Source organism: Salmo trutta, chromosome 4, assembly GCF_901001165.1.
Source record: "Salmo trutta chromosome 4, fSalTru1.1, whole genome shotgun sequence".
Taxonomy (NCBI): Eukaryota; Metazoa; Chordata; class Actinopteri; order Salmoniformes; family Salmonidae; genus Salmo; species Salmo trutta.
Window position 1 is genome coordinate 46,014,142 of NC_042960.1, and position 19,876 is coordinate 46,034,017.

Here is a 19,876-nt window from a genome sequence, read left to right on the forward strand (position 1 = left end):
GTCAGGTGAGTGTGATGCGCGACCTCTGGACGTGCTAATTTTGCAGCTTTACACAGCAGTATTGTCTCTCAAGAATTGATCTCTCTAAAATGTCCCTTTCCTATCGTCAATGTGAAAACGGTCTTGAGGCTCAGCCATTGTTAAGATGGCACTAGTGGCAGATCGCTTCCTCCTTCCTCTGTTCCTTGTCAACAGATTTTTTTTTTTTTTTTTACCTTGACAGCACATTGTGACTCACCAGCACTGTGCAGCAGCCTCCCTGTGTAGGGGGTCGGGGGCTGGGCTCAGCCCTCCTGGATCTAATGCACTTAGCCACTCAAAACATGACTCATGCCTTTCTACATGCAGCCCTGCCTAGTATGCTGCTGCTGAACACAAAGGCATTGCAAGCATGCTGCTGAAAGGGAGAGGGTGTCTGAATTTAGGGATATAGGCTCTTTAAAATTGTGTTAGAGGGGCTTCAAGGCAAGCCTTTACAAAGGCTCAGGATCCAACATTGTAGCTCGTTTTTTGCGATTGTGTTGAGGGGGCCGTCACAATGAAATGTAATGGGACGTATCCATGCTCCATTAGAACAATTATGTAACAAGGGCTCACTTGCCATTAGCTGCCTCTGGGTTAGATTTGCATGCATCATAAAATGACGATCCACATCTATGCTGATTACTACATGTATTATACAGTGGGGCAAAAAAGTATTTAGTCAGCCACCAATTGTGCAAGTTCTCCCACTTAAAAAGATGAGAGGCCTGTAATTTCCATCATAGGTACACGTCAACTATGACAGACAAAATGAGAACAAAAAAAATCACATTGTAGGATTTTTAATTTATTTATTTGCAAATTATGGTGGAAAATAAGTATTAATAACAATTATTTTAAGAATTATAGATACAGAACTCCTTTATGCAATCGCTATGTCCGATTTTTCGGCGAAAGCACATTTTGCAATATTCTGAGTACATAGCTCGGTCATCACGGCTAGCTATTTTGACATCCGCCAACTTCAGGGTCACCTAAACTCAGAATTACTATTAGAAAAATTGGATTACCTTTGCTGTTCTTCGTAAGAATGCACTCCCAGGACTTCTACTTCAATAACAAATGTTGTTTTGGTTCCAAATAATCCATAGTTATATTCAAATACCTCCGTTCGTGCGTTCAGGTCACTATCCGAAGGGTGACGCGCGAGCGCATTTCGTGACAAAACATTTCAAAATATTCCATTACCGTACTTAGATGCATGTCAAACGCTGTTTAAAATCAATTTTTATGCTATTTTTCTCGTAAAATAGCGATAATATTCCAACCGGGCAACGTATTCATTCAAAGGCTGAAAGAAAAAAATTGAAGTCTCGTGACCGCGCATCTGTCTCACTGTCCCCAGGCTGACCACTTACAAACTCTGCTGCTGTACTTTGCCCAGAGACAGCAGACACCCCATTCCACTTTCTGGCGGCTTTAGAGAGCCAATGGAAGCCTTAGAAAGTGTCAAGTTACAGCACAGATGCTGTAATGTCGATAGAGAAGGACAACAAACTGTCAGACAGGGCACTTCCTGCATGGAATCTTCTCAGGTTTTGGCCTGCCATATGAGTTCTGTTATACTCAGACACCATTCAAACAGTTTTAGAAACTTTAGAGTGTTTTCTATCCAAATCTACTAATTCTATGCATATTCTAGTTTCTGGGCAGGAGTAGTAACCAGATTAAATCAGGTACGTTTTTTATCCGGCCGTGAAAATACTGCCCCCTATCCCAAAGAAGTTAAATGCATTTTGAAATAAATTCTAAATTATTCCAAAGCACCAAATTGGAAACATTCAATTGCCAAAACATTGAAAATATTCCATTGTCTCAGGTCCACATTGGGTAGATATCAATAGAAAAATAGGAAATTGCAATGAAATAATAAAATATTTTGTGTGTGTGTGTGTGTGTGTGTGTGTGTGTATATTACTTGGTTTTTATTTGATGACTTTATTTTTTATTCCTTAAAGTCATCATCTCATCTCTGCCCAGGCAGTAGCAGCCAGACGTTATTTCTGTGCTCCCAATATTGTACTGTCTTTAGTCATCCTATTTAGCTAGGCTAACCTGCCTAAAGTATGCTGCAGAGCTGTCTGATGAAATCATTTTACTAGTTCTTCAAAGTAGATAAGTCATACTTTCACAAACTGTCTCTATCCCTCTCTCTCATTGTTGTGTACATTCTTCTCTCATGCAGTATGTGTATCTAACCTAACATAGCAGTCTTAAGTGTATCCATCTCTGAGGCGGAAAGAGCAGGCACAATGGATGATGGTCATTGTCATTAATTACCATGTTTCTGCGCTGAACTAAGTTGAATATTTGCTTAATGAAAACTACAACTCCCTTCAGCCCATCATCCCACATAGTACTTGACTTGATTTCTCTCGTGAATAATTTGATTTCGCTCTAGAGAAACGGCATATTGAGAGGCGGGGAGCCTGCTTTGTTATTGTTTCAACTGTGGATTGGCCCTTTTTAAAGCTAATCAGATTGATTTCACATTTAACCTATCATTTGTTTGCATTATGTGGTAGCGGGATAAAACATTTGAAGCTGAAAGAAAGACACGCACATATAACTAACATTATTCCTTTTTCTGCAATCATTGTGCAGTGCACTCGTACAGAGCCTCCCCCTAGTCATACCGGGGCGATTCTGTTTACTGGAAATTAACCCACCTCTGGGGCTACCTTTTTAGTTCTTCATATGGCATAGAGGCTAATTTGCTGTGACTGGTGTGTGTCTGTGTCCCCAGGCTGCAGGAGAAGGTCCAGGAGACCATCGAGTCGCTTCGTCTGGCTGGGATCAAGGTATGGGTGCTGACCGGGGACAAGCACGAGACGGCGGTCAGTGTCAGCCTGTCCTGCGGGCACTTCCACCGCACCATGAACATCCTGGAGCTGGTGCAGCAGAAGTCTGACAACGAGTGTGCTGAGCAGCTCAGACAACTGGCCAGGAGGTAGGACACTGTCACTAACATCTACCACCATGTCTCCCCATGCCATTTACGTCAGTCACTCACCATGTCTGTGGTCCATGTTGTGTCCTTCTGGGTTAACTAGTCTACAAGCCCTCATCAGCATGTTAATGTATTCAGGGTAATATACAGGTCTGGGTGCAATAAAGAACTATAGGAGACAGAGTTTAACTTCATATTTATTGTAATCAGTTATGAGTGTTAAGGACAGTGCTCCAATTAATAGAATCACTGTGTAGCCTAGCCAAGAATTCTAAACTCCACGATCCCCGATGGAGTTGAGTGGCGAGGAGTGTAGTCTACGTCCGGCTACATCGAGTCCGTATCAGTCGATACTTAAAAAAAACAGAATTCTTTCATGCATAACTTGTACCTACGTTTGTCCTGTTTAGTTGCATTATTTTCTTTGGGTGCTGCAATAGTTTATTTATAAACCTCATAGCCTCGGCACTCCACTCCATCGGGGATCGTGGAGTTGAGAATTCTGGGCTATGTGTAGCCTAAACATGTCAGGATGTTGCCAGAGCAGCTCTGGGAACCTTCTGTTGTTTATCACCACTGATATATAGAGATTTGTTCTTGCCCACGGATGCAGTCCCTTTTCCAATGGTCCTTGGCTTATTAATGGTGAAGGAGTCTTGTTTATGGTCCCCTGGGGGGATAGTGTCATTAGGCACGATGCATTGCAGATGACTCAGTCTGGAAACCAGGGAAGAGTACGGAACCTTTTTTTAAAAATGTAATTACATTTTTTTGGTAATCACGACACATCCTATATACCGCGTTGTGTTACAAAGTTTCGAAATGGTTATGAGAAATCAAGACAATTAAGCTTTTTATTATACTCAATTTAAAATAAGTGGATTTATGTTGGGAGATGATGCATAATCATTCTAGTGTGAGATGCACTGTTGACTTGTGTGTGTGTGTGTGTGTGTGTGTGTGTGTGTGGTTTTACTATCCTGGTGGTGACCAGAAGGATAATAAAACAGGGAAAATTCAGGCAAGTGGGGACATTTCGCTGATCCCCACAAGGAAAAAAGCTTTTTTAGGGTTAGGGAAAATAGGATTTTGAATGAGACTCAATTTTATTTTGTCCCCACAAGGATAGTAAAACAAAGGTGTGTGTGTGTGTGTGTGTGTGTGTGTCGAGGACCTCCACGTTAGTGCTGTATAGTTATACCTGCTCGTGTGTGTGTGTGTGTGTGTGTGTGTGTGTGTGTGTGTGTGTGTGTGTGTGTGTGTGTGTGTGTGTGTGTGTGTGTGTGTGTGTGTGTGTGTGTGTGTGTGTAGGATCAGAGAGGACCATGTGATCCAGCATGGCCTGGTGGTGGACGGAGCCAGCCTGTCTCTAGCACTGCGGGGGCACGAGAAGCTCTTCATGGAGGTGTGCAAGAACTGCTCTGCCGTGCTGTGCTGCCGCATGGCGCCCCTGCAGAAGGCCAAGGCAAGTCCCCTCACTGTCACTACCAGCCTTTTAGGGCTTTCCTTTATCAATTAATCAGTCAACAGCGCCAATCTCATATCTCTTATGCCCTCAAGTATTTAAGACAAATGTATTGTTAATATAAAGATAATTGCCTAAATAAATTAGCAATAATAATACATTAGTATAAATAAATAATTTTGTAGTAATACATAACACCTAGTAGAATTAACGTGATTGAAGTAGATGATTTATGATTACAACAGTGGTCACTCTGTCATTTACCGTATGTGTGCGCCTGGGTGAATCAGATTTTTTGGAGCAACGCACGGTCCGTCTTTCCTAGACTCCCATTCACAAGTGGGCAATAGCAGAGTTTATTTTTTGTCTTCTCATTTGTGGTGAATAAAACTAAGAGTGGTCTTCCCTTGCTAGTAGTAGCTAGTCGGCATTAGCCTAGCTAAAAACACAGCAAAACAACTACCCTTTTTAGATTCAATGTGAAATAATGAGATTTATAATTAAATAATGTGCCCTGGCAAATATTCTTATATTTGCCAGTGTAACCTTCAACATTATCTGAATTTGATATGCTGGTTCAATGTATTCTCTCCCATCAGCTAAACATAGAATGTCATCATATATTACGGAGAAAAGGTACATAGCTACCAGCTGTTTTTACTGTTTCACTTCTCAACAAAATACCTTTTTTGGGGGATACTAATATTTGGTTCATTTAGGGCAGTCCAAAACGTGATTTGTCGACATAGCGACGCAACAACATAGGCAGAACTATGTTCTTCAAGGAACCGCCCATTTTGTAACGCAAAATTACATTCAAGTACTCTGTCGCGCTGTGTTTCTGTAGTTTGCATAAGGTCTGTAGACTCCTTTACAACTCACAACAGTGCACTTACGTGACACTTACTGAAATTGTTTAGAAAAACTTCAGTTTTTGTCTTTTATATTTGTAGTCATGGCTGGGGAGAGTAGAGCATCTGCCCAGTGCTGTGGTTTTATCTGCAGTAGCTGGTGTTACAGTAAAGGCTAATTGCCATGGACATGCTCCTGGTCTCATTTGGGTTGCTTAATGAGAATTCTGTGCTTGGCAGGTGGTGAGATTGCTGAAAACGTCTCCAGAGAAACCCATCACTTTAGCCATTGGGGATGGAGCCAATGATGTCAGCATGATTCAAGAGGCCCATGTTGGCATAGGTAAGTCCTCCACCCTATCAAATTACAATAACCCATTACTCAATAGTGCATTTTGCTTGTAGTTTCAGAACAAAGTGGCTAATAACAAACTGTACAAAAATTTCAGGTATCATGGGCAAGGAGGGAAGACAAGCAGTACGAAACAGTGACTATGCAATAGCAAGGTTTAGATTTCTTTCCAAGTTACTGCTCGTCCATGGCCACTTCTACTACATTAGAATTGCAACCCTTGTACAGTACTTTTTTTACAAGGTGAGTTCTATGTTTAAGGATGCTTTGCGGTGTCTTACACAATGATAATCAATACAGAAGCTAGATGTGCTTGTCTCGGGTCTAAATCCCTTTTTGTCTTCTTTTAGAATGTGTGCTTTATTACGCCCCAGTTTTTATACCAGTTCTTCTGTCTGTTTTCACAACAAGTAAGTGTCTTTCAGTGTCTCATTAGTTCTATTTGTTAATTTTTTGTGGTCCCTTATTACTGTTGCTTTGTGAGTGTTGTTTCAGTGTACCTTGTTCTGTGTGATATACATGCCTGTTGTTCTGAATGTACCACGTGTAGCTATATCTCCCCCTGGGGGATCATCAACTGGAACTGTCCATCTCTGAATCATCAATATACAGAAGGAGTTAGCCAAATCTAGGCCCTTGTTGACGGTGGGGGGAAAAAAGATCTTGGCAGGTGTGAGTGTGTGCTGTGTTGTACATGGCCCAGGGTGATGTGCCAATCTTGTCCTACCTCGTTGTTGCCGCCCTGTTTCCCCAGACTCTGTATGACAGCGTTTACCTGACGCTCTACAACATCTGTTTCACCTCCCTGCCCATACTGGTGTACAGCCTGTTTGAGCAACAGGTCCATCCACACATGCTGCAGAGTAAGCCAGTGCTCTACAGGTAGGACATGGTGTTCTATTTGACATATTTGTTCCATACAGAATGAGGCTGTACCTCCGTTGGATGCATTTACATGAAAACACAACAAGCATTTGCTACGGACAGAACCGTGTTGCTTTGTATCCTTTCACACCAACAGAGACATCAGCAAGAATTCCCTCCTCTCCTTCAAGACCTTTTTGTACTGGACACTGCTGGGCTTCTGCCACGCCTTTGTCTTCTTCTTTGGTTCCTACATCCTGATGGGGGAGGACACGTCTCTCATGGGGAATGGACAGGTGAGGTGGGCTGGGCTGCATGTACTGTACTCTCTGTTCTACCTCTGGTAGTGGTTCTGCCGGGGGAGGGAAGCGTAGGGAGATCCACCCCCCCCCCCCCCCCCCCCCCAGCTAGCTTGGCTCCAAGGGGAACTTGACTTTGAACCTGATTTTGAATGTTCTGTGCAGATCTCTGGGAATATTGATTGGGTCTTTTACCAAGGTGCACAGTAATATGAAATATTTCCTTTTCAGTTTAAGTTAGGCAGTGTGATGGCAGTAAATTCCAGACTGTTCTAGGAGGCTGTGCTGTTTTTGATTTTTCTATTTGGGCTGCAGCCCCCTCTCTCTCCTGTCTCTATTCTGTTTGTCTGTGTCAGTCACCATGTTGCTCTTTTTCGCTTTCTTTTGTTCATTTCTCTTCTTCACCTCCTCCCTCTTTTCATGCTCTGCATGCCATCAGATTTTGAGAGCTAAAAGACAACTGGTAAGAGTTGACTGAATCACAGTTGATGCGTACCCCTGTCATAGTTACCCCCCTAACATCTGTTGCTGTCATTGGTCCATTCTGTATGAACACCCTGCTTGGTTATGCTTTTGATGTGCCATGTTTCTCAAGGGGTGCGTGATGACGAGTCAGTAACTTCCAGTGTCTCCACAAGTTTGTCAGCAATTTAGCTTAGAGGGCTTAGGCCTAGTCTTCTGGAAATATGAGACTACTAACACGTGACTCGATCTACATCACTATTAAAGCAGTATTCCTATGATGGATGTTAAGCCATTGTATTGTCTCTTTGAAAATTCTTACATTTTTTTATTTAATTTTTCTTGTAGATGTTTGGAAACTGGACCTTTGGCACTTTGGTATTCACAGTAATGGTTATCACTGTTACATTGAAGGTAAATAATGTCAGTTGAGTTTTTGCAATTCTTCAATTCATAAATAATTCTTAAAGCACATGAAATCTGTCACTTGTTGATATTGTTGTCAGTCACCTCACGCCTCTACTCTCCTATGACCTTTTCACATGCTTTTCTGACCCAACTATGTTTTTTTCTTTCACTCTGTCGACAGCTGGCCTTGGAGACCCACTTCTGGACGTGGATGAATCACTTTGTTACCTGGGGCTCCATCGCTTTCTACTTCATCTTCTCCCTGTTTTATGGGGGAATCATCTGGTGAGCTGAGCTGCCATCTCTTTCCCACACAACCGGTGTATCTCTAATACACATGACATTTCATTATATACTGTAATTTCCGGACTATTGAGCGCACCTGAATATAAGCCGCACCCACTGAATTAAAAAATGTTTTTTATTTTGAACATAAATAAGCCGCACATGTCTATAAGCCGCAGGTGCCTACCGGTACATTGAAACAAATGAACTTTACACAGGCTTTAACGAAACACGGCTTGTAACAAAAATAAATAGGCTTTAACGAAACACGGCTTGTAACAAAAATAAATAAGCTTTAACGAAACACGGCTTGTAACAAAAAATAAAAAATTAGCAGTAAACAGTAGCCTACCAAGAAAGTCATTGGTCACTATCTTCCTCCTGTGCACTGAAACCACTGAAGTCATCTCCTTTAAAAAAAAATTGAAAGCGGGAAAAATCCATATATTAGCCACGTCATTGTTTAAGCCGCGAGGTTCAAAGCGTGGGAAAAAAGTTGCGGCTTATAGTCCGGAAATTACGGTAGTATGTGATAAGATCAACAAGTGTAATTGTCCTGCATGTGGCATACAGTCTACTTAGAATTTCACCTCAGTGACTGTCTATCCCAGACAGTCGAAAACCTTGAAGTTCTATTCCAGGCTCTACTCACAGGGTTAGTTAAGCCTGAACAGATGTTGGCTGGCTAACAGGGTGATTCTCTGACCTTTGCCCCCCCCCTCCAGGCCTTTCCTCCACACCCAGGACATGTACTTTGTCTTTGTCCAGCTGCTCTCCAGCGGCTCTGCCTGGTTCGCCATCATCATCATCCTCATCGCCTGCCTTTTCCCCGACATCATCAAGAAGGTGATCTATAGGCACCTCCAGCCCACCAGCACCCAGAAGTCTCAGGTAGGACACCCAGCGAGAGGAGGGGGAAGGGGTGGGTTGCGGTAATAAACTATACACTGACAGGAAACGCATGACACCAAAGCATGGCTTCTCACCTCAGACAACACAAGAACAACAATTCACTGTGCAACTGACAAAGGCATGCTCCAAACAAAGCGGGTGCATCTCTGTTCCAGATCTTAATCTACTGTAGCATGTCTGATAGGTGGAAGAGCTAGACAGTGGATGCCATATGGTAGGAGCATATTGCTGAACAAACTGTTTTTTGAAAACAGCCTCTTGAACAGTTCCATTTTTGTGGTCACAACTTCCTCTTTGCTTAAAAGGTTGATATTAACACACCCTCTTTTTGTTTGTTTACTTACACGTATTAAGCCTTTTTTTGCATCAAATAGTTGGCGAGTCAGCAATTCTAGCATCTGTGATGGAGAAAGTTAAGTGTTAAAGTGCTGCTCAGTGGGTCTTAGAAGATAAAAGCTCTCTTTCTCAGTGTTGAGTCTCATGTCCTGTCTCTGTGATAGATGATTTTCTTCTTTTCTCAGGCTGGTGTGTGTCCGTGTGTGTCTGTACGAGTGTGTTATGATCAACCTCTGTTTGTGTCTACTGTGTATGTCGTCTTCCCTCCTAACTGACCTTCTCTGTGTTGCGCCCTTGCCTCCTTCCCTCTGCTCTGTAGATGTACTCCAATCGAGTCGTCATAGGTGATGACTTCATCGCACTGCAGCCTCTTTCCAGAGCCAAGAATCAGCTGGGGAAAATTAGGTAGAGTAGGAGGGGCCCTGCTACATTTTTATTATAAGAATATATTTTTTTATTTAACCTTTATTTAACTAGGCAAGTCAGTTAAGAACAAATTCTTATTTACAATGATGGCCTACCCATGCAGACAACAAACTAACTAACCAGCTTTCTAGGAAAAAGGGATAGGGGTAAAAAAGAAAGGGAAAGATAAGGCTAAGGCATTTTTGTTATGCACCCCTGCATGTTGGCTCTAGGAAATCGTCTATCAACTGCATGCCACTTTAGTTTAGCCTAGTGCACTCTGCATTGGGCAGAGCAGCCTCTCACTGCTGCAACCCTGATATAAAGTTCCAGTCATAACAGCATGTGGAGCACAGCTTGAGACTGTTTAATGTATGCTGCTAATACAGTAATTCTGAGGCCCAAAATTATAGTGAGCAAAAGCTGCTAGCTGGTGAATGCTATTTTCATAGTAGTTTATTCACTGTATCTCCGGATCATATTCTGGACAGCATGCTTTTAAACAATAGCATTATTTTCTTAAGATATGCACAATGAGGAGAGAAAATGACAACCACTCCATCCAAAAGCAAGTGATCAATTTCCTAATTGGATTGACATGTTTACAGAATAATTGCTAAGCCAAATTCTAAATTAATTCCTCAATCATCCAGTTAAAAGTGATACATTTACATAATTGAGAGTACACTGAAACTACTAAACTGGCTCATTGGAACATCTTTGTGCCCAGACTCCTAGTTAAAATGTTAGTGTACACTAATTGTTTTGGACACGAATTGATCGGTGCGGCTATCCTCTACCTCCTATGGATGTGGGAGTGGTTTTTGTGCTCATTTGTCTTGTTTTCTTCTGTGCATGAGACTTAATGGGTTGTTTTGTGCTTCCAGATGGAAGAGGATAAGAGTTCAGTCAGCTCAGAATATGACTCTGCTGAAGGCAGGAGCCGAGGGGAGGACAATTGGCAACTGCTAGCTGCTTCTCCTCCCCCCGTCCAAGGCCCAGCCCTATGCTCCCCTAGGTAGTATTTGTATTTATTATGGATCCCCATTAGCTGCTGCCAAGGTAGTAACCCTACTGCTTCCCTGGCCCAGCCAGGCCAGGCCTCTGCGTGTGTGGATCCTCCCCTGTCCACCCATCCCCATGTTGCTCTGTTTGAATTATTTTGTATTTTACCCCCTTTTTCTTCCCAATTTTGATCTTGTCTCATCGCTGCAACTCCCTAAAGGGCTCGGGAGGTAAAGGTTGAGTCATGAGTCCTCCGAAACATGACCCGCCAAACCGCACTTCTTAACTTCTTTCGGATCATTGGGACGCTAGCGTCCCATCTGGCCAACATCCGGTGAAATTGCAGAGCGCAAAATTCAAATTAAATTACTATAAATATTTAACTTCCATGAAATCACAAGTGCAATACATCAAAATAAAGCGTAACTTGTTGTTAATCCAGCCGCTGTGTCAGATTTCAAAAAGGCTTTACGGCGAAAGCAAACCATGCGATTATCTGAGGACAGCGCCCAGCACACAAATGCATAACAAATAATTTTCAACCAGGGAGTTGTGACACGAAAGTCAGAAATAGCGATATAATATATGCCTTAACTTTGAAGATCTTCTTCTGTTGGCACTCCAAAAGGTCCCAGTTACATTACAAATGGTCCTTTTGTTCGATAAAGACGTTCTTTATATCCATAAAAACTCAGTTTAGCTGGCGCGCTTTAGTCAATAATCCACTCTGTTTCCCTCCTTCAAAATGCATACAAAATGAATCCCAAACGTTACCAATAAACTTATCCAAACAAGTCAATCAATGTTTATAATCTAACCTTAGGTACCCTAATATGCAAATAAGCAATAAAATTTAAGACGGAGAATTGTTAGTCTTTACCGGAGATAAACAAAAAGAATGTGCTTTCTCGGCCATGCGCTTGGAAACACTACAGCCAAAATGGGAGCCACTTAGAAAAACTACAACTTCTCCCTCATTTTTCCAAAAACCAGCCTGAAACTCTTTCTAAAGACTGTTGACATCTAGTGGAAGCCCTAGGAACTGCAATCGGGGACGATTTTGCCCTATTATAAAAGTGCCAGCCATTGAAATGCCACATTTAAAAAAAAAATAAAAAAAAAAAATAAAAAGAAATTGGGTTTGTCCTCGGGGTTTTGCCTGCCATTTCAGTTCTGTTATACTCACAGACATTATTTTAACAGTTTTAGAAATTTAGAGTGTTTTCTATCCAAATCTACCAATTATATGCATATCCTAGCTTCTGGGCCTGAGTAGCAGGCAGTTTACTTTGGGCACGCTTTTCATCCGGACGTCAAAATACCGCCCCCTATCCCAAAGAAATTAACACCCGCCCACTTAACCTTGAAGCCAGCCGCACCAATGTGTCGGAGGAAACACCGTTCAACATATGACCGAGGTCAGCCTGCAGGTGCCCGGCCTGCCACAGAGTCGCTAGAGCGCGATGAGACAAGTAAAGTCCCCTGGCCAAACCCTTCCATAACCCGGACGACGCTGGGACAATTGTGTTCCGCCCTATGGGACTCCCGTTCACGGTCGGTTGTGATACAGCTCGTGATCGAACCTGGGTCTGTAGTAATACAGTACCTTAGATCGCTGCGCCACTTGGGAGGCTCATTGCTCAGTTTTTTTATCTGACATTTTACTGCTTGCATAAGTTACTTGATGTGGAATAGATTTCCATGTAGTCATGGCTCTATGTAATACTGCCCCTCCCGTGGGTGTCTGAGCTGTGTGCAAGTAGTTTAAACAGACAGCTTGCTGCGTTCAACATACATCTGACACATACAAGTAGTAATGAAGTCAATCTCTCCTCTACTTTGAGCCAGGAGATATTGACATGCATATTATTAATGTTAGCTCTCCGTTTACATTAAAGGGACACCGTGCTGCCCTGTTCTGGGCCACTGTAGTCCAGGTACGACAACTAGGGCCTATAGGACCTGCCTTGTTAAGAAAGCAGAGCAACACTTTATTATGGACAGACTTCTACCCATCTTAGCTGCTTAGTCTCCTCAACTTGCTCTATTTCCACAGTATTCATTACAAGATTTAGTTGAGGTTTAGTGAATGATTTGTCCCAAATACAATGCTTTTAGTTTTTGAAAACAAAACCCAACCTTACTTAATCATGACTCGTCATTTTCCACCTGTCTGTCTGTGAATGCCTTTAAACCAGCAACAGTCATTATATCAAACAAAGTTTTTCTACAAATCTGGAAACACTGGACGGTTACTTTAACGGTCAATCATCATCACCACCTCCAACCATGTTAGTGGTCCCCTAACTACAGGTCAAGTTGGAAACAACATGAAGGATGTTTGTGTAATCAGTCCTGTTGAGAAGAATATACATGTCTCCTGAAAACTGGCTTGCCTTTGCACATCAGTTTTTCATACAGTAACATTTGGAGGACAGTGTTTAATGTAGGATACAGTAGAATGATACATCCATGGCAGTGTAGTCTAATACCTATTTAATTCTCACTCTTCTTACCACTGTTTCTGCTGCTGTTGCAAATATGCAGTAGTTTCTGAGTGGTAGGGAGAGGAGGGAATTGAGCATTGTAACCCCAAACCAGTGTCGATAGTCTTGGGATGTGTTCAGGACTGCCTCTTTAGCAGTGCTCAAGCACTCACTGCGCAAGCGCTTACTCGGGAAAATCAAGAATTGGCTGTAAGAGATCAGAGTCGTCTAGGAATCGACTTTCCTCCACTTAATGCTATGCATTTTATATAAAAAAAATTCTCTGCCTTTGCCATTCATTTGCAGCCGTAGATTTTTTGGATTGCGAGTGAATCACCGTTATTTATCATTGTTATGTGGAGCTGAGCTGACTGAGATTAATGTGAGAATAGGATTTTAAGCACACATCAGACTGGCATGGCAACTGACTGTAACTCCTGTGTGATTTGATTAGTGCCTTCAAGGCTTGGCCAGGCCAGGGACAAGGACAGCCTTGCCTTGGAAAATACTGCATCGTTTAACTTTTTTTAAATGTATAGATTTTAGTTTTTTTTATTTGATTGATTTTCTCCTCCCCAGCTTGGCCATGTACATTTGTGTCTGACACCTTGTGCATCATCACCCACCTCTTATTGTTTTGAAGAGCTCCGAATCCCCAAAATCCCCTCCTGGCTCCCTGGACAGTCATTGGGCTGTTTTGTGGATATTGGCGTGATGTGTGTGTTCTGATTCTAATATTCTGTTGTGCTCTGCCACCCCTCTGTCTCCCCTTCCTTGCCATTCCTCTGTTTCTCTCTCTCTCTCTCTCTCTCTCTCTCTCTGCAGCTTATTGAGACTAACTACCAGGGCATCGGCTGTGTGGACTCCATGTGTTGCTACTCAGAGGGGGAGAACGGGTGCGCCCGGCTGGGCCGGATGGTGGCGCAAGTGATGGGCCGCTGCGACCCTGCCTACGCCAACAGGTGTGACCCCACACTCTGTAGCCTCTGTTGCTGCAGGCGCATCTCCTACAAGCTGGAGCAGGATGAGCCCACTGCTCCCCAGGAGTAGTGAAGGCCTAGCCTAGTAGAGAGAGGTAGACTAGACTAAGGTCTTACTGGTAGGACAGGCACCCCAGTGACAGCGAAAGGTTTGTAGGGAGGGAGACTAGTATCTGGATCCTGGATCTTAAATGTTCTTTAATAGAGACATATTTATCTCATATGCTATGATCGACTTCATGGAGTCCTTCTAGTCTATTTGTCTTCTATATTCAGTGGGACAACATGTTCACCAATGTAGCCATGTGTCTATGTAATCTCTCCTTCCAAGTCTGTACTCGTATGCAAGTCTTCTTTCACTCGGGGGCTTTCTGTCACCTGTCTGAAGTTTTGTGCTTTTAACTTTTCCAATGCCTGCCGAGTCAGTGTGTTTGTCCTTCACAGTGTAGGCAAAGCCCAGGTTCAGACTCTAAGTCTCTATTGATCTATGACAATGTGTTTATGCTGCAAAATCTATTCAAGAGAATGCTAATTGAGGTAACGCTATATTTATTTGATCATTGTTAAAGATGTAGCATTCTCGTTCTGCTTTTTACTTGTACAGTCGAGGCCAAAAGTTTTGAGAATGACAAATATTAATTTCCACAAAGTTTGCTGCTTCAGTGTTTTTAGATATTTTTGTCAGATGTTACTATGGAATACTGAAGTATAATTACAAGCATTTCATGAGTGTCAAAGGCTTTTATTGACAATTACATGAAGTTGATGCAAAGACTCAATATTTGCAGTGTTGACCCTTCTTTTTCAAGACATCTGCAATCCGCCCTGGCATGCTGTCAATTAACTTCTGGGCCACATCCTGACTGATGGCAGCCCATTCTTGCTTAATCAATGCTTGGAGTTTGTCAGAATTTGTGGGTTTTTGCTTGTCCACCCACCTCTTGAGGATTAACCACAAGTTCTCAATGGGATTAAGGTCTGGGGAGTTTCCTGGCCATGGACCCAAAATATTAATGTTTTGTTCCCCGAGCCACTTAGTTATCACTTTTGCTTGATGGCAAGGTGCTCCATCATGCTGGAAAAGCCATTGTTCATCACCAAACTGTTCCTGGATGGTTGGGAGAAGTTGTTCTCAGAGAATGTGTTGGTACCATTCTTTATTCATGGCTGTGTTCTTAGGAAACATTGTGAGTGAGCCCACTCCCTTGGCTGAGAAGCAACCCCACACATGAATGGTCTCAGGATGCTTTACTGTTGGCATGACACAGGACTGATGGTAGCGCTCACCTTCTCCGGACAAGCTTTTTTCCAGATGCCCCAAACAATCGGAAAGGGGATTCATCAGAGAAAATGACTTTACCCCAGTCATCAGCAGTCCAATCCCTGTACCTTTTGCAGAATATCAGTCTGTCCCTGATGTTTTTCCTGGAGAGAAGTGGCTTCTTTGCTGCCCTTCTTGACACCAGGCCATCCTCCAAAAGTCTTCGCCTCACTGTGCGTGCAGATGCACTTACACCTGCCTGCTGCCATTCCTGAGCAAGCTCTGTACTGATGGTGCCCCGATCCCGCAGCTGAATCAACTTTAGGAGACGGTCCTGGCGCTTGATGGACTTTCTTGGGCGCCCTGAAGCCTTCTTCACAACAATTGAACCGCTCTCCTTAAAGTTCTTGATGATCCAATAAATGGTTGATTTAGGTGCAATCTTACTTGCAGCGGTATCCTTACCTGTGAAGCCATTTTTGTGCAAAGCAATGATGTCGGCACGTGTTTCCTTGCAGGTAACCATGTTTGACAGAGGAAGAACAATGATTCCAAGCACCACCCTCCTTTTGAAGCTTCCAGTCTGTTATTCGAACTCAATCAGCATGACCGAGTGATCTCCAGCCTTGTCCTCATCAACACTCACACCTGTTTTATTTATTTATTTTAACCCCTTTTTTCTCCCCAATTTCGTGGTATCCAATTGGTAGTAGTTAGTCTTGTCTCATCGCTGCAACTCCCGTACGGACTCGGGAGAGGCGAAGGTCGAGAGCCATACGTCCTCCGAAACACAACCCAACCTAGCCGCACTGCTTCTTGACACAATGCACATCCAACCCGGAAGCCAGCCGCACCAATGTGTCAGAGGAAACACCGTACACCTGGCGACCTGGTCAGTGTGCACTGCGCCAGGCCCGCCACAGGAGTCGCTAGTGCGCGATGAGACAAGGATATCCCTGCCAACCAAACCCTCCCTAACCCGGACGACGCTGGGCCAATTGTGCGTCACCCCATGGGCCTCCCGGTCACTCACACCTGTGTTAACGAGAGAATCACTGACATGATGTCAGCTGGTCTTTTTGTGGCAGGGCTGAAATGCAGTGGAAATGTTTTTGTTGGGATTCAGTTAATTTGCATGGCAAAGAAGGACTTTGCAATTAATTGCAATTCATCTGATCACTCTTCATAACATTCTGGAGTGTATGCAAATTGCCATCATACAAACTGAGGCAGCAGACTTTGAAAATTAATATTTGTGTCATTCTCAAAACTTTTGGCCACGACTGTACTCTTGGTCTCTGACTTGCCAAAGTTTGTTATACTGTATGTGTGTATCTATGGACAATGACAGCATGATGCCAGTGTAATGCTTTCTCAGCCCCTTCCTTGTCTGCCCACACATCTACTTCACACCCTCACTCTCTCAACAGTGAGGTGAGATGAGCACTCAGAAAGAAAATAGTCAAAGTTAGACTGAGACTTGTTCCGGCCTTAATGCTAGGATACTGCCAGTGCACGGTGGGAGAGAGACCCCACCATCGGCCATACTCGCTGACTGGCAGCATGGCAGTACATCAGCCCTACTTTACTGTACCCTGTATTGTTACTGAATGATGCTTGTGTTTTGACATGCTGCAGTGTTTGGTGTCGATGTGCCTAAGCTGAAACACGGGACCACACTCCCTGACAGAGATGTACTGGAAAACCGTAGTCTCAAAATGAGAATAGGAGTCTTTTTGCTATTTATTTGATAAAGTGAAGTATTTGAAGCCTTAGGTGCTTTTGAGAAGAGAACTGTCTTGTTGCATGGGGCTGCCTTTGGTATTATGTATGCTGAGTAACCAGACCTTATGTGTTCACGTGTGTCCTGATCTTTTCTATAACGGTCCTCCTCCTGCTTTGCTGCACTTTGTCTGAACCTCTCGTCGTTGCCGCTCTGTCTAAAATCTAGATATTCAACTTCCCCCATCTACGTTATTCATATGCAGCTGTTATATCACCTTGACGTCACTATTCAATCTAATATTCTGCTGCTTGCCTGGTTTTCTGTTCTGATAGATCGCCATAGACAATGGACTAATAGCTTGATATCAAGTGCGAGTACCACTAGACTAGACAATTCACACCAACATACACATTTATCAAGAAATACCTATTTTTGAAGTCATACAGCACCATGTACATACAAGATCTTAAAACGGTTGTCTTTGTCTTATAATCCATATAGCACACATAGGGTATTGATACTTGTGATGCAAAGATGATAAAATGGGTATAGTGAGGAACAAGATGATTTATTATATTCTACAGGAGTCTGAATATGGTTAAGATGTGGCAAGTCCCTACTATGCCCCCTGGTGGCAATGTTAGTTTATACAGGCTATGATAGATCGGAAGGGGCCTTGTGCCTTTCCTGAAGGACAGTTGAGAGCCCTCTTTTCAAGGGCTCTTTGATATGTATTTTACTATAAATATGCACATATTTAAGATGTCTTCGATATATTGATTATATGATATTTTCCTATTAGCAGTAGGTAGTCAGTGTAAATTGTTCACATATATAATTGTATAGCCAAGGTCTGAGCTTCATATCATTCAAAGAAACAGTATTTAGTATACCTGGTTATGCATATAGTGACATTACTGAGAGAAGGAGGAAGTTGACTGTTTGTGTCATCCATGTTAAATCATCCTGTGCTAACCCTCACTGTAATCACCCTATTCTCTCTCCTCCTTTTGAGTTTAACTCTGTTTGCTTGTGCTGCTACCCGTGTAGGTTGAAGTGTAGGGCAGGAAACAAGTCTGGTGACAGGGCAGGAAACCAATAGAAGATGAGCAGAATGACAGGGTTTCAGTTCCAAGGCAGGGCCTCCTCATATCAATACAGATAAGGTCTTCAACTACTCCTGTACCATGCCATGGCAAGATGGATGTCACATCCAACAGTAAATAAAAGGGTATTTTAGGCAGGTCCGAGATGGATTGAAGCACCTGAGGCAGGTTTCAGCTTAGTCCTCCTCCCATACCCCTCACTCCTCTGTCGTTGATGCTTTTAGATCATGGAGCGACTCGGACCCCTTCTATTCCAACGATCGGAGCATCTTGACGCTCGCACCCATGGAGGCCGCTCATTGCTAAGGTAGCAGAGAGCAGTAGTGCCACCCTGCCACACGGAGAGGAACTACTCACCATACAGCGCAGGGCTGACCAGCAATGACATGATGCTTTGCACCACCACTTTGAGAGATGCTACATGGGCCTCTGTTCTCTTCCTGTAAATAATAAAAGGGAATAAGATGGTACCAAAGATGAAATAATGTCAGACTTGAGTGAAAAAGAACATGGTCTACTTCTTTACGCCTGTAGGTTAGTGTTGCTGCTGCTTCACCTGACTGTGGAAGGCCTGCCATCTTTCCTGAGGAAATTAGGTGGGCCTCGTTATAGCCATATCCTCCATTTTTACAACCTGATTTTTCAAGGTATGAAAATGTGAAAGCAGTTGGATGATCAGGTCTCGAGACTGCTTTTTTTTGGAAACTGTCCCTAAAATATGCCTTTTCTGCAGATTGTTAGTAGTACGTTTGTTCAGAAATGTCAAGAGAATGTCCATATAATAGCTCCCAATGAGATATTAAATAGCTGTCAACGTATAATATGGCTTGCACATATTACAGTTCTTGTTTAAAATCCCAAATATTGTTATTTTCCTTCCATTGCTAATTACCATTGAAATCATGTTTTTGTTTGTGTGTCTTTCCCCCCTATGCTATTAACCACTTCATGTTTGTTTGCGTATTTATTTCCATCACCTGACTGAACTCAACTGCATCCTATCTTTTGGGGCCTTTGGCCCACAATAACGGAAATGCCAGAGTCGAGTCTAGAGGGTCATTGAGACAACCGTTTTAAACTTGCTATCAATGACCGTGACTTATGCACATCACCCGCACACACAGATTTATTTGAATATGGTCCAAGTTCATATAAAATCGTGGGAATTATTTGGTTGCCATTTGTAGCGGTTACCTCATCAGCTTGAAGTGGGAGACACTGAAATGTCCATCAAGTAGTCAGTGGAGCTTTTTTTTCTTCTTTGCACTGTACCAATATTTGTAAGCACATCTGGCACGATTTATCAAGGTCAGCATTGGTCACTCTGGCGAAGTTTACTTATTGTACTAGTATGCTACGGTTGTCATTTGTTTTATATGCAGCTTTTAGTTCAGATGGTGAATACTGGCATGAGGCCAAATTTGACAAAGAGCTTCTAATCATGCCACTCAGAGGTGTTTGAATATTGAAATCTATTTCGGAAGTCTCCATTTTCATTGGCAATAAGGATGCATCTGCACTAGGGACAATGAAGTCAGCTGTTCATGTTCCTATCTCTTGATCATGTTAATTTAAAAAAACGTTCTGTTACTCACCTGTCAGTGAAACGGTTTCATTGCTGATGTTTAAAGCAAATTCTGTTTACGGAATAAATGTTTTTAAAAAGCATGTAACCTTTGTC

General features: G+C 42.8%; 1 protein-coding gene across 5 annotated transcripts in view; it reads left to right on the forward strand.

The window, feature by feature from the left end:
* LOC115192467 (probable phospholipid-transporting ATPase IF) overlaps positions 1-19,863 on the forward strand; it is a 58,923-nt gene extending 39,060 nt beyond the window's left edge. Inside the window, exons 19-31 of one of the 5 annotated variants that reach the window (XM_029750996.1) lie at positions 2,789-2,992; positions 4,304-4,457; positions 5,549-5,651; positions 5,758-5,903; positions 6,011-6,070; positions 6,415-6,542; positions 6,682-6,820; positions 7,634-7,699; positions 7,875-7,978; positions 8,704-8,869; positions 9,546-9,631; positions 13,948-14,084; positions 18,420-18,506. In XM_029750996.1, the coding sequence (XP_029606856.1) occupies positions 2,789-2,992; positions 4,304-4,457; positions 5,549-5,651; positions 5,758-5,903; positions 6,011-6,070; positions 6,415-6,542; positions 6,682-6,820; positions 7,634-7,699; positions 7,875-7,978; positions 8,704-8,869; positions 9,546-9,631; positions 13,948-14,053 (1,462 nt within the window). In that variant the 3' untranslated portion in view covers positions 14,054-14,084; positions 18,420-18,506. Of the gene's footprint in view, positions 1-2,788; positions 2,993-4,303; positions 4,458-5,548; positions 5,652-5,757; positions 5,904-6,010; positions 6,071-6,414; positions 6,543-6,681; positions 6,821-7,633; positions 7,700-7,874; positions 7,979-8,703; positions 8,870-9,545; positions 9,632-10,518; positions 10,650-13,947; positions 14,757-18,419 lie in introns of those variants that run through there. The other 4 variants (XM_029750992.1, XM_029750997.1, XM_029750994.1 and 1 more) reach the window with 4 other exon arrangements.
* Positions 19,864-19,876: the final 13 nt, after the last annotated feature.